The 14,250-nt window shown below is 45.2% G+C and overlaps 1 protein-coding gene across 2 annotated transcripts; it reads left to right on the top strand.

The window, feature by feature from the left end:
• Positions 1-3,737: 3,737 nt before the first annotated feature.
• On the top strand, positions 3,738-12,797 carry CCDC160 (coiled-coil domain containing 160). 2 transcript variants are annotated; one of them, XM_059158212.1, is made up of 3 exons: positions 3,738-3,814; positions 5,531-5,588; positions 11,388-12,797. In XM_059158212.1, exon 3 carries the CDS (start codon positions 11,412-11,414, stop codon positions 12,381-12,383), a length of 972 nt encoding a protein of 323 aa, XP_059014195.1. In that variant the 5' UTR covers positions 3,738-3,814; positions 5,531-5,588; positions 11,388-11,411; the 3' UTR covers positions 12,384-12,797. The 2 variants fall into 2 exon arrangements, with proteins under 2 accessions (XP_059014195.1, XP_059014194.1); XM_059158211.1 differs by lacking the exon at positions 3,738-3,814 and adding an exon at positions 4,185-4,424.
• The last annotated feature ends 1,453 nt before the right edge of the window (positions 12,798-14,250 follow it).

A 14,250-nucleotide genomic window follows, 5' to 3' on the forward strand; every position in this document is an offset into this window, starting at 1 on the left:
GTGTGGGGAAGGAGGACAAGGGGAGGGCAGAAGGAGAGAGAGAGAAGCAGGCTCCCCACTGAGCAGGGAGCACAATTCAGAGCTCAGTCCTAGGGACCCTGGGATCGTGACCTGAGCCAAAGGCAGACACTTAACTGACTGAGCCACCCAGGCGCCCTGAGCCCATCCTCATTTTGTAAGTACTTCCTTCTCTGCACTGATCACATTTGGCTATCTGAATACATCCAGCACACAGCCCAATTTTAGACACATTGAAGTGCACAGCAATCATTACTTGAATAAACAGGCATTGGGAGAAATTTAAGGAAAGGAAGAGAGAAATTAGGAGGATTCTCAATGCAAATCTTGTAGGGTTAGTTAAATAGGGATTTTAATTTTTACTGAAAGTCACACTGAGATCCTTTGGGGCACATGGGGGGCTCAGCTGGTTAAGTGTCCATCTTGATTTCGGCTCAGGTCATGATTCTGGGATCGTGAGATGGAGTCCTGCATCAGGCTCCTCGTTGAGCACAGAGCCTGCTTAAGATTCTCTCTCCCACTCCCTCTGCCCCTCCCCTCATTCATTCTCTCTTTCTCTCTCTCTCACTAAGAAAAATTAAGAACCTTTGTAGAATCCTGAGCAAAGTGGTAACATGATCTAACTTAATGGTTTATAATCGTCTCTCTGGATGTGTGTAGAGAGTCGATGGTGGCTGTGTTGTAAGTTGAATTGTGTCCCTCCCAGAAAGAGAAGCTCAAATTCTTACCCTTCAGTACCTGTGAATGTGCCCTTATTAGAACTAGGGTTTCTGTGGATTTAATGAAGTTAGGGTGAGGTCATATTGGATTAAAGTGGGCCCTAATTCAATAATGGATGTTCTTATTTTCTTTTAATTTCTTTTTTAAAAAAATATTTTGTTTGTTTATTTGACGGAGATCACAAGTAAGCAGTGAGGCAGGCAAAGAGAGAGGGAAGCAGGCACCCTGCCGAGCAGAGAGTCTGATATGGGGCTCGATCCCAGGACCCTGGGATCATGACCTGAGCCAAAGGCAGAGACTTTAACCCACTGAGCCACCCAGGCACTCCCACGGATGTTGTTATAAGAGGAGGGGAATTTGGGCACACAGACACACAAAAAGAGAAGACAGTTATATGAAAACACACAGATACCCAGGGAGAATGCCATGTGCAGACAGAGGCAGAGACTGGCGTGATGTGTCTACAAGCCAAAGAAGGCCACAGATGGGTAGCAACAGCTAGAAGTTAGGGGAGAGAGATTGTCTCCCAGAGTGTCCGGATGGTATCATCCCTGCACACACCTTGATTTCAGTCTTCAGCCTCCAGCACGGTGAGAGAACGGGTCTGCTGTTTTAAGCCATCTAGGTTGTGACACTTTGATGCAGGAGCCATAGGAGGCTAATACAGTCAACAAAGGTAGAAGCAGCTGGAACAGTCTAGACAGGAGATGACAGGGTCCAGGATCAGGTGGTAATGGTGGAGATGGTGAGAAACCTCAGATTCTGGGTACATTATGAAGATAGAGCCAACAGAATCTGCCAATGTATAGGTCATGGGATGTAAGCAATGTCGGCCAGTCTTCTCTGCCTGAATAATTTAAATACTTATCAACATACAATATACACCCATAAGTGTATATTTTTTCATTGCCTCAAATATCCCAGGTTTGAGGCTATTCAAACAAGGATCATTCATCAGGGAAGTGAAAAGAAGCTTATTTTGCTGCGTGATCAAAGGGTAAATCACATTATTTCTCTGGGTCTCAACATGCTACTTGGTAAAGCAAGAAAATTGAGCTCCATCCTATGACCGTATGATTCTATTATTACCAGACGCCTTGTTGCCTTGGTATTGATTAGTTTCCAGAGGATAGTAAACTGTTTTCTGACTTCCATATTTGAGAACCGATCTCCAAGTCTGCAGTAGCCTTGAGTACAGAACTCTCTGTCCTCTCTGTTGTTGATTTTCTGCCATTTGATACTTTGAGTACATAAAAAAAAGTGACCCACCATATTTAAAAATAGAAATACAGCAAGACCAAAGTAACCCTTTGTGCATTTTTTCAGGGATATGAGAGTGGAGTGGGGTTGCCTAAGGGGATTCTGGGAGTCCATCTGAAATAACGATTTGGAATTTTGAGTCTTGAGATTTCAGAATCCCCTTCCTAGAGCACACTCTAAGCTAGCACCATCTGTGTGCTTATATTTATATTTTTAGGAGGGTAATAAATTTATAAAAGAGGATGACCAGTACTAATCCTAATAGCAAACATTTATATAGGGGTTACTATGTGTCAGGCATCGCTCTAAAGGTTTTGAAAGTATGAATTCACTTAATCCTCACAACGCTCCTAGGAGCTAGGCACAATTATTATTTCCATTGTACAAACAAGGAAACTGAGGCACAGAGCTATTAAGATTCTTTTAGAGCATTAATAAGGGATCCTATGTCAAGCAAAAATAAGTAGAACCCTTTTAAAATAATTAAAACAGAAATGATAAATGCAAGGCAATGTAGAGACTTAGTATGGAGAAAAGAGGTTTTGTCAGAATCCCACAAACTACTTCTTACAGTGTCCGTAACAAAACACCCATGACATTAGGCCTCTTCCGGCCTCAAACCCTTGTTGACACTGGTTCTCTGAGGAGGAAAAAGGAGACTGAGAACTAGGCCTCAGGGCTTCTGAATACAACTTCACCAGCTCCCAAACACCTGTTAGATCCAGTTCCTCAAGAAGTTTTGAAGTTTCGAAATGTAGCCTGGCATTGTTTCTTTCTTTCTTTTATAAAGATTTTATTTATCCAACAGAGATAAACACAGGGAGAGAGGGAACACAAGCAGGGGGAGTGGGAGAGGGAGAAGCAGGCTTCCCACTGAGCAAGGAGCCCGATGTGGGGCTGGATTCTAGGACACTGGGATCGTGACCTGAGCTGAACGCAGCTGCCCTGCGGCTGAGCCACCCAGGCGCCCCCCGGCACAGTTTCTAAATCAGTCCGTTGCTGGGTCTGGAGAAATTTGACTGTCCCTTTTCCAACTGTGTTTAAACCTTTCACTTGAGATTTCAGAGCCAATGTTTCATTTCTAGAAAATAGGGAGGAGCCTTTCTAAAAGTCACAGGTTTTTAAAAAATTATTATTTATTTATTTATTCATGAAGGACAGACAGAGAGAAGGCAGAGGGAGAAGCAACCTCCCCACAACGCAGGGAGCCCTACGTGGGGCTCGATCTGGGATCCCGACCTGAGCTGAAGGCAGACTCTTAACCAACTGAACCACCCCGGCGCCCCTAAAAATCACAGTTATCACGATCTTGAACCCCCCAGTCCCGCTCTGTCCCAGGCCCCACAGCCTTTGCGGGGTCGATCGTTTGGTCAGGCCCAGCTGGGTCCACATGGGACCAGAGCCACAGTGTGTTATCAGTGTGTGTGACCAACTTAGTGATGGTAGAATCAGCAGCGGGCAACCGGGCTAATGCCAGTGTGAAAAGAACATTTGTTTATTCAACCAAATGCAGGGACTCTAGTCTCTAACATAATGAAGAACACAGGCTTGTTCCCCCCGCAGCCAAATGCCGGAAGTCGGGAGCAAACTTTGAAGCTAGAAGAGAGCAGTGGTGTAGGACTGAGGGCGCCCCAATAGATTTTCACGCTCAGATGGGTGAGCAGTGCTTTGGGGAAGTTCCTGAGCTATCAGAGAGACGCAAGCCCAGCCTCCCCCTTGGGGCACAACGGGGGACAATGCTCTCCCCCGACACGGGGCCTTAGAACCCTGGCCAGAGGCAGAAATTCCGGCCAGACCAAGGTGCAGAGGCGCAGGGGTGAGCGTGGGGGTGAGCGTGGGGGGTGGGCGGCAGGGTGCACTGCCACATTGTCAGAGACCCTGAAGCGCACCCAGGCCACTTTCCAGACCTAACCCTCTCCAAAGTCAGGCTGCGAAACGGCAGGCCTGGGGATGAGCCCCGCGCCACGCCCTCCTCCCCGCACAGTCGCCCTGTCCAGGTGGCTTTGTGAGTCACCCAGACCCTCCGTAATAAGCCCGCGGTGGGTGGGGCGGCCTCGCACTTTCTCGCCCCTTCCCAGCCGGACTCAGCCCTCGGCCGATTGAGCTCCCGTCGCCGGCGGGCCGCCGCCGCCGCCCGCTGTGCCCGCCCCACCGGGCATGCTCAGAGCCCGGGCGGGCTCCGACTGGCGGCAGGCAGCGGCCGGCGCGCGGCGCGGGGCCCCGGCGCCCCGGTCCCTTTAAATCCGGCCGGCCGGTTGCTAGGCAACGGCGCGGCCCGCGCTGGCGCTGCACTGCAGAGGCTCTATACCGCGCCGGCCGGGCCGGGTCGCGGTGGCCAGTGCCGAGCCCAGGGCTGCCGCCCGCCGGTGGTGGCTGGCTTCGGGGAAGAGGGGCCAGGGCCCGCCGGACCGCACCCACGTCTCCAGGTACGTCTGCGCGCGGGAGCGCCGGGGATCCCCCCGGGCTCCCCGCTGAGGGACCCCCGGGCCGAGACACCCGGTCCCCGCCCCAACCTCGGAAACACACACACACACACACACACACACCGCCCGACTGCGGCTCTCTGCTCTCCTCTGAGCGCCTGGAGAGCTAGGGGAACAGGGTGTGGGAGTGGGGTGCGGAAGGAGTGGGGTCAGGCCTCGCCCGCTGTCCCTTCCACCTCGCCCAACTCCACCCGCCAGGGAGTAGGGACAGGGGAGGTGGGAGGGACCGCCCAGACCCGAGCCCCCTTCTCCCCACAGGAAGCAGCGATGGCAGGAGTTTGTTAACCATTTACGGAGAAAACCCCCAAACTATGCAGGCACAGATAGGGCTTTAGAGCAAGAATGTGACTTCCATACTAATAAAGTACTCAGCCTTTGGAATTAAGGTGACTCCGTATCTTTTCTGGTACGAGGAATAGTTTCACACTAATAACAAAGAATTGGAGGGTCAAAACCGTTTCCAGGGCCCAGTTTTCAACGGTGAGTTGCTTCACTCTCAGTATCTGCCAAACAATAGGGGAGACAATCTGTCCCGGGAAGTGAGCACTTGGCTCAAATGTTAGGACCCTGAGAGACTGAAGCAAAAAATCGAGATCACTTTCCTTTTTTACCGATTTCACAAATTAACTGGACTCTGGGGGAGGAAGGCAAGGCCTAGGCTCCAGCCTTCTGCTAACGTGGCTTTTGGCACACTCATTAATAACAAGCACGCTCCCTCGGCCACAAGCCGTGGCTCATTTGTTCAGTAGGTGCTAAAGGCTGGGAGGCTGGAAGACACCCTATGCAATACCTACCACCCTGATTCTTGTCCTGTTTGATATTTGCATTGCTTGGGGACGGAAGGCGTGGTGGCGTAACAGTTGGGCAAGTGGGTTGGCAAGTTAAAAAGAAAACTTGCTTCAAAGTGTCTGGCATCACATTTTAGATAGGCCACACGGCATTCTAAGTATATCACTTGTCATTTTAAGCTGCATCTCGGATATAAACACGGATTTGGGCATTCTGGTTAATTATATTTTCTAATTATGCTGTGGGGATTTTATTTTCAGTGCAAACTGGAGCAGGAGAACAGCGGCATCTGATAGAAGACCTTGGACGTCGGAGAGTGTAAGTACAGTTGTGCGGGCTGATAGCTTGTTACTGTTGGTGTTCAGAAGCCCAGAGCCTCACCCAACATCAAGTCTTCAGCCTCGTAACTAGATCGTTAATCTGCACTGTCGGTACACTCTCAAAAAATCCTCATGAAAATACAAAAGAGAAAGGGTCCTGGGGGCTTTAACTAAGCCAACAAACTTTGAGGGGAAAAAATAAAAGTCCTTTTTCTACCGTGTCCCCCGTAATACTATTGCATACACCAGTGGAGAAGTTATAAGGCTGTACAAAAACTTGGTTAGAATCACAGCATTATAGAATTTTTAGAAAGAATATCAAGACTCATACATTCAAGAGATATTTGTTGGTGGCTACTGTGTATAGAGAAACAAAGATGAGTAAGATGCCAGGAGATCACAATGTATCGGTGAAGTAGAAGTATGATGAAATGCTGTGGGAGCAGCCTGGGGGAAAAAAAATCAAGAGTGCAGAGTCATCCTTGCTAATCTTCAAACTGGTACTCCCAACTGTGATATTTCTAAGGAGTTCTTGGCGGCTCTGAAAAACACTGGGACATTTGGAAAGTTCTGGGCAAAGCAATTGGAGATAAAATGCAAATATCTTCAGTTGTGGAAAAGACTACCTTAAAATCACTTTGGTTTCGGAAATGTGGGGGCATCTGCCACCTTCGGGATTTGGGGTGGACTTTCCCCAAATTGGTATAAGATTTGAGTTTAGGGTCCTCACTGCTTGTTTTAATAGCACCTACATCCCCCTCTCCCCAGCTGACTCTTTCTGGGGTGTGATAACTTCCCGCTGGCAACTTTGGAGCACTTCTCTTTGGAGAAGTGTTGGGTTGTTTGGCTGGTTTCTGTTCCAAGGGAGGGGAAGGAAAATCTAAAAAAGAACAAAACCTGTTGTGTACAAGGGACTTTACAGTTGCTTCCGGTTAGGGTTTTATTCGTTTCTCTTAACCACCTGTGAAATGGGTATACATTGTCCCTATTTTATACCTGGAGAAACTGAGGCTCACAAAAGGTCATTTTCTCATTGTCCTAAAGTGTGGGAGTCAAGATATCTGCCACCCCTCAAGATTCTTTCACTATCATCTTCACACTCTGTTCCTTTCACGAGAACTTCCTTTTCCTTCATCCCCACAATTCTGCATGCTAACAACATCTTCCCCCACCCTGACTTCGGGCACTTCATTTGGGTCCTCATTTGGGTATTTAACATTTTTCTGTGAGCCAGTGATTCTCAAGAGGGTGGACAAAGTAGAAGTTCCCCTAGAGGGGCCAGAATTTTCTCCAATAAGGAGAGACGGTAATGATGGTAGTGCTTTGTGCCTGGGGAACAGTGAAGGCAGAAAAAAAAGGCCGAGAACTACTGCTTTTAAGTGAGAACAGATCAGACAATTGAGCAAAGAAGCCAGACCAGTGACTTTCTTTGTAGCAGACTTTTTTTTTTTTTTTCCCCTTCTTCCTTATTTTGGCCAAGCAGTTTTTCTGAGGGTGGGAAGAACTGAAACCATCCAAGAATAATGGGGAAAAGTTCCCTGCACTAAGAAGGGCCCTTTGTCTTCCCCTTGCTGCCCCTGAGCTGTGACTATAAGCCACGCCTCTAGTCTAGGCTGGCTTGGGGGTGCTGAGGGCCCTGACAGCGGTTTGACCATCCCAGGTTGGAGAAGACCTTTTGCAACCGCCGTTCTCAATTTATGAAGTTTGCGATGAAGCTCTCTGGTGGGGCGAGGGGGTGGGGGAAGCCTCTGGAGGTTTTCCAGAACTCTTTCCCAGTCCCTGCCTACCCCCGCCTGGAAGAATGATCGCATTTTGCAGACAGATGTAGATTTATGCAAAAGAGTTGGTCCTGAAAGTTTGAAATCAAATTCCAATGTAAATGAGATAAAGCAACGGAAAAAAAAGTCTTTGATTTTTAGCTTAGCAAATTTCCCTAAAGCATGTGATTTTAAAAAAGGAATATTTTTGAAAACAAATAATTAGATTTCACATAGTTAACCACTTACCTACATTAATACGAGTCTATTCCCCAGGGCCCCCTACCTTGAAAATGGAAATGAGATGGTTTTGTGGGTTTCTCCTTTCACAGCAAATAGCTGTGCATTATTTTCTGGAGCTATTTGAGGGTAGCTGTGTATTCGCCTGAGATTTTTATGGAATGGTTTGTCTGAAGATCCATAATAAATGGTCATTCTTTGCTTAGCTCTCAACAGTTCTTTTATGTGACATCACATTACATTATACATTTATTTGCAATTTCTTTTATCAGTGGTTCCCAAATTCTTAAATGAATATTTATAACCACTTCCTTGAGTCAGGCGATCCCTTACTCTCCACCCAAATGCCCTACTACTTTGCCACCAAAAAAGAAAGTCACCAGAGGATAAATGGTGATGTTTTCAGAGAGACACTAATTAGAACAATCAGGAGTCTATTATTAATTTATGTCAGGCACAAGGGAGTAGATGGAACCATATTACGGACACCCTTGTCTTAACAGTGCAGTCCCAAGGATTTCTGGGGGATTGCTGTCTTAGAGGACCATTAATGTTATTTTTTGCCATATGACTTCAGATTGTTTTCCTGTGTTCTGGCTTGTTTGTTTCTTGAAAGTTTTCACCTCTCTTGGATCTCCTTCCCTTACCCTTTAGTCCTTCAGTGGCCAGTATAGTGTTGGGTAGGTAGTTACAGTAATAAATGCTCACAACTGGTCCACTAAAAACACATGCTTATACTTTCAGTAATGGCTTCTGGTTGGATTTGCCCTGTGCTGCAACAAATTACCCAATCAAGTTTATTGAGAGCAAAATGGCTGCCCTGGCAGGGTAGAGGAGTGTCATTGTTTCAAAGCATATTCCTTGTCCTTGCCAGAGAATACTAATGTCATACTTGCTCTGCATAAAAAACAAACAGTGCAGTTTGGGAAGAGAAAATGAGACTGGCAGCTTTTACCCCCCAGTCTGGGCATTGCCATACTCTGTGACTAGATTTGGGAACAAGCCCTTGAAAAATAACTTGCCAATGAAAGAGGAAGAAGAGAAAGAGAGAAAGGAGGAAAGAGAAAGAAAGAAAGAAAGAAAGAAAGAAAGAAAGAAAGAAAGAAAGAAAAAGAAAAGAAAGAAAGGCAGCTCAGAGACCCCTTGACCCTGTCCTGTGTAAGCCATGAGAGGGAAATTCCAGAAGGCTTTTCAAACCTTTCTCTTTCTGTCCTTTGATATGTGACATGCAATTCTCCTTACCCTCCCCCCTTCATTTTTCCTCTCTCCTTTTGTGACCATTTAAAAAAAGTACCTAAGCTCTGAAAGTAGTGGGTTGTTTTCTTTCAGTTTGTGGAGTGAAACCAGCCAAAGAATAAAGAGAATTTTTAGAGCAAAACACTGACCTGGGAATCAGGGTCTCAGTTTTACCACTACAGGCTGTGTGGACTTGGTCAAGCCACCTGACTTCTCTAAGCCTCAGTTATAAAGTAAACGGACTCTCCCCAGTCCTTTGAAAAGCACTGACTGTATCAGGAAATGATACAGAGGCTCAAGGAAGAAAGGTAGTGAAATTGAAGAGAAAAAAATACATACATGTTTTTGCCAGAGATTTATGTGGGAAGGTTGGAGATAGAAGTCACTTTCTCAAGGTGCAAAATTATTAATGAAAAAAGTTTTCTTCTGTTTTAACCTTTCTCTGTACCCAGGTCTCGATCTCAGATTTCTCGTTATCACTGTCTCCAGGGATACGGTGGCCTCCCCTTACTTGCCCCCTGCAGACCCCCCTTCCCGATCAATCTCACTAGTGCCTTTAATCCAGAGTCAAGTACGAGGAATAGTAATCTGTCTCCCATGGCTGCCTGATTAGAAGCATTTGTATCTTTCACAGAATTGTCTGGTCAAACAGCGTATGCTAAAAAAGATGACTGGCAATTAGTTTCACTGTCTTCTCTCTTTCCTCTGTTCCTTTCTCTTCCCACCACCATGATAACTCCCAACCATTTGCATTCATATTTCTAAGAGACTAGAGAAACCAGGATTAGGATGATCTTCCCCTTTAAGGAAAGATAGAGCGTAGATGCTTCTGCGTGGTAATTTAGTAGAATAGTAAAAGGCAGGACTATTTCAAGAGAAAGGAGATGATGCTTCAATGGCAAACATAATACCATGAATTTAAAATCTCTGTTTATGAATGTGGTCTGGTTACCTAAACTTAAAGCTTGGTTTATGGCTTTTGAACCAATCATTCTAACACCTTCACTGGATACCTGTGTCTTTCCCTTTCCCCAGAACCAAGTAGTTGCCAGTGGGGAATGTACCCTTGGGGATAACGAGGACCTTCCCTCTTTCTTGGGTGGGGTTAGGCATGTTCAGGACACACAGATAAGAAGTTTACTCTCTCACCATAGCAAGGGAAATCTAACGTCTAAACTACTTGTTGTTGAAAAACATCCTGGAGGGATAATATGCCAAAAAGTGGTTATCTCAGAGCCCTAGAATTATGAGGGTGATTCCTTTTTGTGTGTGTGTGTGTGTGTGTTTTTCCCTATTTTCCCAAATTCTAAAAAGAGCTTCCGCTACTACTAGAATCTTTATATTATATGAAATGTTATATAAATATGTGTTATACATTAAATGATATTATAACATTATAATCTTTAATAGTAGCAAAGAAAATATTACTTTAAAAAAGAAACACAGCAATTGCCATTCTCTGTTGCCCAGATAAAATCGTATTTATGTGCATGGGAAAAATAGATGCAGGCCTACTTTGATTTTTCTCAGCGGCGATGCTACAAATACATTGCAGCAAATGAATGTATAAGCTGAATAAAGCAACCCCCTCCTTTTTCTCCCCCTTTGGCAAGCGCTGCAGTTGCTAGTTTGGTGGTTTCAAGTGTCAGCGGCCTTTCAGTGTGTGCTTGGGTCCTCCTTTCTCCCTGCTCCAGGGAGTAGTTATACTCGATCAGATATTTCTGTATGCTAGGAAAGCCGGGTGTCATGGATTCTCTTTGAATAGGGAAGATTCCTTTTGGAACAAATAAATATCCTCTAATTTTTAGAAACTTGGAAAGTCGGTTGTGATTTGCTATGGTATGTTTCCACCTGAAAACTACGCTTGGAGTCAGTATTTCAAGAACACATTCGACGGCATTAATATTTTCATTCATTGGCATTCGGCTCTCATCACGAAATTGCTGTCAAAATGGATAGAATTCTGTACACTTGGCAGTCTTGTCTAAAAGCAAAGCCTAAGACTGGAATAGCAGGAATTTGCAGGTCAAGACAGAAGGGCATTTGGCAGAGTTACTCAGAAGGAAGTCTGCATGGTATACTTTACCAAAAGCAGCTCACATTGCATTAAGCCCTGATGTTTTAGTCACTTTAAAGAATGACTAAATAGTCCAATGCGAAAGAACTAGAAAAAAAAAAATCAAGTGCCTTGGAAGCACAGGTATTCGCCTACTATTAATATGATGAAGCTGTTAATTCACAATCACTTTGATTCTGGAGAAGCAGTTCATTTTTGTGTGTACGGTTGCTTTCCCATACAAATACCTTCTCTACAGTAAATAGCCCCAAGTGTCCACTGATTGGTTACACCGCGTAGCAATGGAGAATCTGAGCGCCGGAAGTGTCCGTGAAACTTAACTGGTGTTCATTTCGTAAAAGAGGGACCCGAAGCTCTCTCTGTGAGTTAGAGGGCGACCTACCTCAGCTGCAGGTTCTTTCACCTGTGAACCACCCCAAGTAGCTCTCCCCATGACACCAGCCGCCAGTGTAAAGAGTGTGCCTTGATTTTAAATTTTGTCTTTCAGGAATTGGACGACGTACCTGGAGAAATGGACGCTAGAAGAAAACACTGGAAGGAGAATATGTTTGCTCCTTTTTTTAGTGCACAGGATATTCTAGATGAGGCTTCTCAGCCTGAATCATCTTCTGAACAAATGACTTTAGATAAGGCCAATAGAATAGAAGGAATTTTTAATTTGTCTAGTAGAAAGTTTCAAGAAGAAAATAAATTTAAGAGGAAAGAATGTATTTCTCAACTAAACGAAAAAGAACAAGAACCAAATTTGAGAGAAAGAAAGATAAACCTTTCAAAGAATGAAGCAGACACCAATTCTGTCTCCTGTGACTCATCTAATTTGGATGTGGTCACCGAAGAAAGCTTTAATAGCACAGAAGACCGTTCTACCTGGAGTACAAAGGAATTACCAATCCTACCACGACCAGACATAAAGAAGAAATTTACCGAAGGAATGTCTCCCAAACTTCGCCTGAATCTTTTGAATGAAGAACTGGAAGAACTTAACATGAAATGCAGGAAAATAGAAGAGGAATTTGAAAATGCCGAAAAAGAACTTTTGAACTCCAAGAAAGAAGTCCCCGCAAAACCCCTCAAGTTCCAGGAAACAGGGGGAGAAACTTCAAAGAAAGACTGGGAGCTTCAAGCTTTAAGAAATGACCTCTCCGAAAAAGCGACAAACGTCCAGAACCTAACCGAAGAGCTCCAGCAAGCCAAAGAACTCATCCACAGGCTGAGCCTAGAGAACCGAGATTTGAAAGAGGCCGTTAGGAAACTCAAGCGACAGACCGAGATCGGAAACGCACTCCTGAAGGAAGAGATGAAGCTGTACTATGAGCTAGAGATGGAAAAGATCCGCGGGGAGCTGGACACCATCAAGAATGAGCTGAGAGCTGAGAAGACCCTGCAGGCCAGAAACAACAGGGCCCTAGAGTTGCTTAGGAAACACTTCGCTTCTGTGACGTCATCAAGTACCCTGGACAGCTTGACGGAGGATTTTTTTTAAAACTCAAAAAAATAAAAAAAAAAAGCCTTTCATGAGGCAAATCATGGAGCCAAATCAGTGTTTCTTGTGCTTTCTTTGTGTGCTACTTAAAATGTGGGCGGCGGGAGGTAGTTGTTCATTTGGGCGGAATCGGGCTATCCGTGAAAGTGTGTAAGCCTTACTTTCATAGCTTCTGTTTTTCTCTTTCTCATGACGGTATTACAAGAGTCCAAATGGAAATGAAGCTTCAGAAATCTCTTTTTTATATATATCTACTTCACTCAAAGACATGTAGTGACTCACCAAATCATTTACGAATACAAATCAACAGCCATTTTGTGATCTTGTGAGCAATATGTCCTTGGCACGTGAATATTCCTCCATCTGTGTTGGTTGATGTTAACAATAAAAATCTTGTTTGTGTGTATAAGCATAGCATTCGTCTCTGGGTCTTATAGCTGCCTGTTCAGACTCAATGGGACCCTAAAAATGTATCTGCTTTCTTTGAGATTCAACCTTAATTAGCCACATATAAACATCTCCGGAAAAAATGCAGCTTCCCCGCTCCCTGCTGTTTTCCCCATGCTTTCTCCCTTGGCCACGGTTCCCATAGACTGCGAGACGACTTAAGGGACACGGCTGTGACCTTTGCCAGAGCCCTGATTTTGTCCGCAATAGCGTCTGCATTTTCTCATGTTGGCCAGCAAGGGGCGTTGTTGACACAGTTCTTCCCAAATTCCACCAGGGAAAATAGCTTCCTGCCTGGTTTATGTCACCAGCTGGCCCCGACTGGCGTGAAAGGTATAAGATGTCACCTAGGTAAGCCGTTGGCCAGCTGGCTTGGCTTGTCTGGGAATCCGGTCCTGTCAGGGGCCCGGGCAATGACAATTTTGTACTTGCAGAGAATACAAATATCCTGCTTCGGTCCTTTGGTAGAGATGTTTGGCCCATTGAGTCTGTGCATTTGTCTGTCTCAACCATCAAGACCTCTCGTAATAGTTCTGTTTGCATGGTATTTTTAAGTCCAATGAGTCAAATGTCCTAAAGCTACAATTTTAAGGCCTTAGGTGTCTTCCCTAATGGGAAATCCCCAAACCGGGAGTCCAGACACTTGAGTTCTAGGACCTGTTTTGCCATTAACTAGCTAATTAACCTTCCAGGCCTAAAATTCCTCATCTGTAAAACGAGGGAGTGCATCTATCATCCAAATTCTGTTCCATTCTGATGTTCTCAGTGGTTTGATTTGCTGGTCTAACTGTACCTGTGAAGTAGAATTCCTATGGTATTGGATGCATTTGGTTCCAATACTTGGGGGAACTTCTTTGCAGACTCCTCCCCCTTCAAAGGAAATATACACAGGCTCTTTTTTTTTTTTTTTTTTTTTTGGTAGTTTGAACACCCCCAAATACCATGTCAATAATAAATCAGGAGAGGAAACAAATGAGGTCATTTGTTCTCATTTCTCTTGTTTCCTTTATTCCCTAAGGTCAGGGAAGGCATTGAAGGGAGGCCGATTATGCTGACATACAGGCTGAGCAGGGTGTTTCTGGCCTGGGGAGATCAGACTAAATCGGAAGATAGTAATCCTTGGTGCCTTCTGGCTGGGCCCTGATAGCCTAACCTGGGTGCTGGCAGCCTGCAGAAAAGGGAAGATGGCCTTCAGGTTTCTGGTGGTCCCTGGCTTCCCACCAAGCGTCTAGGCACAAAAGCAAACTAGGAACAATGTGCCTGTTTGGCTCTCTTCCTCATCGTCCCCTTCAAAGTTAGCCCTTTGCCCTTGCCTCAGAAAGACACTCCATCCCTGACTGCTAGTGTACAGAGCCGCTTACATGTTTAAAATATTGCACAAATTGTGTTAAGCCACTAGGCTCAATTTTCTGAGTAGACG

The sequence above is a fragment of the Mustela lutreola genome, chromosome X, assembly GCF_030435805.1.
Source record: "Mustela lutreola isolate mMusLut2 chromosome X, mMusLut2.pri, whole genome shotgun sequence".
Classification (NCBI taxonomy): Eukaryota; Metazoa; Chordata; class Mammalia; order Carnivora; family Mustelidae; genus Mustela; species Mustela lutreola.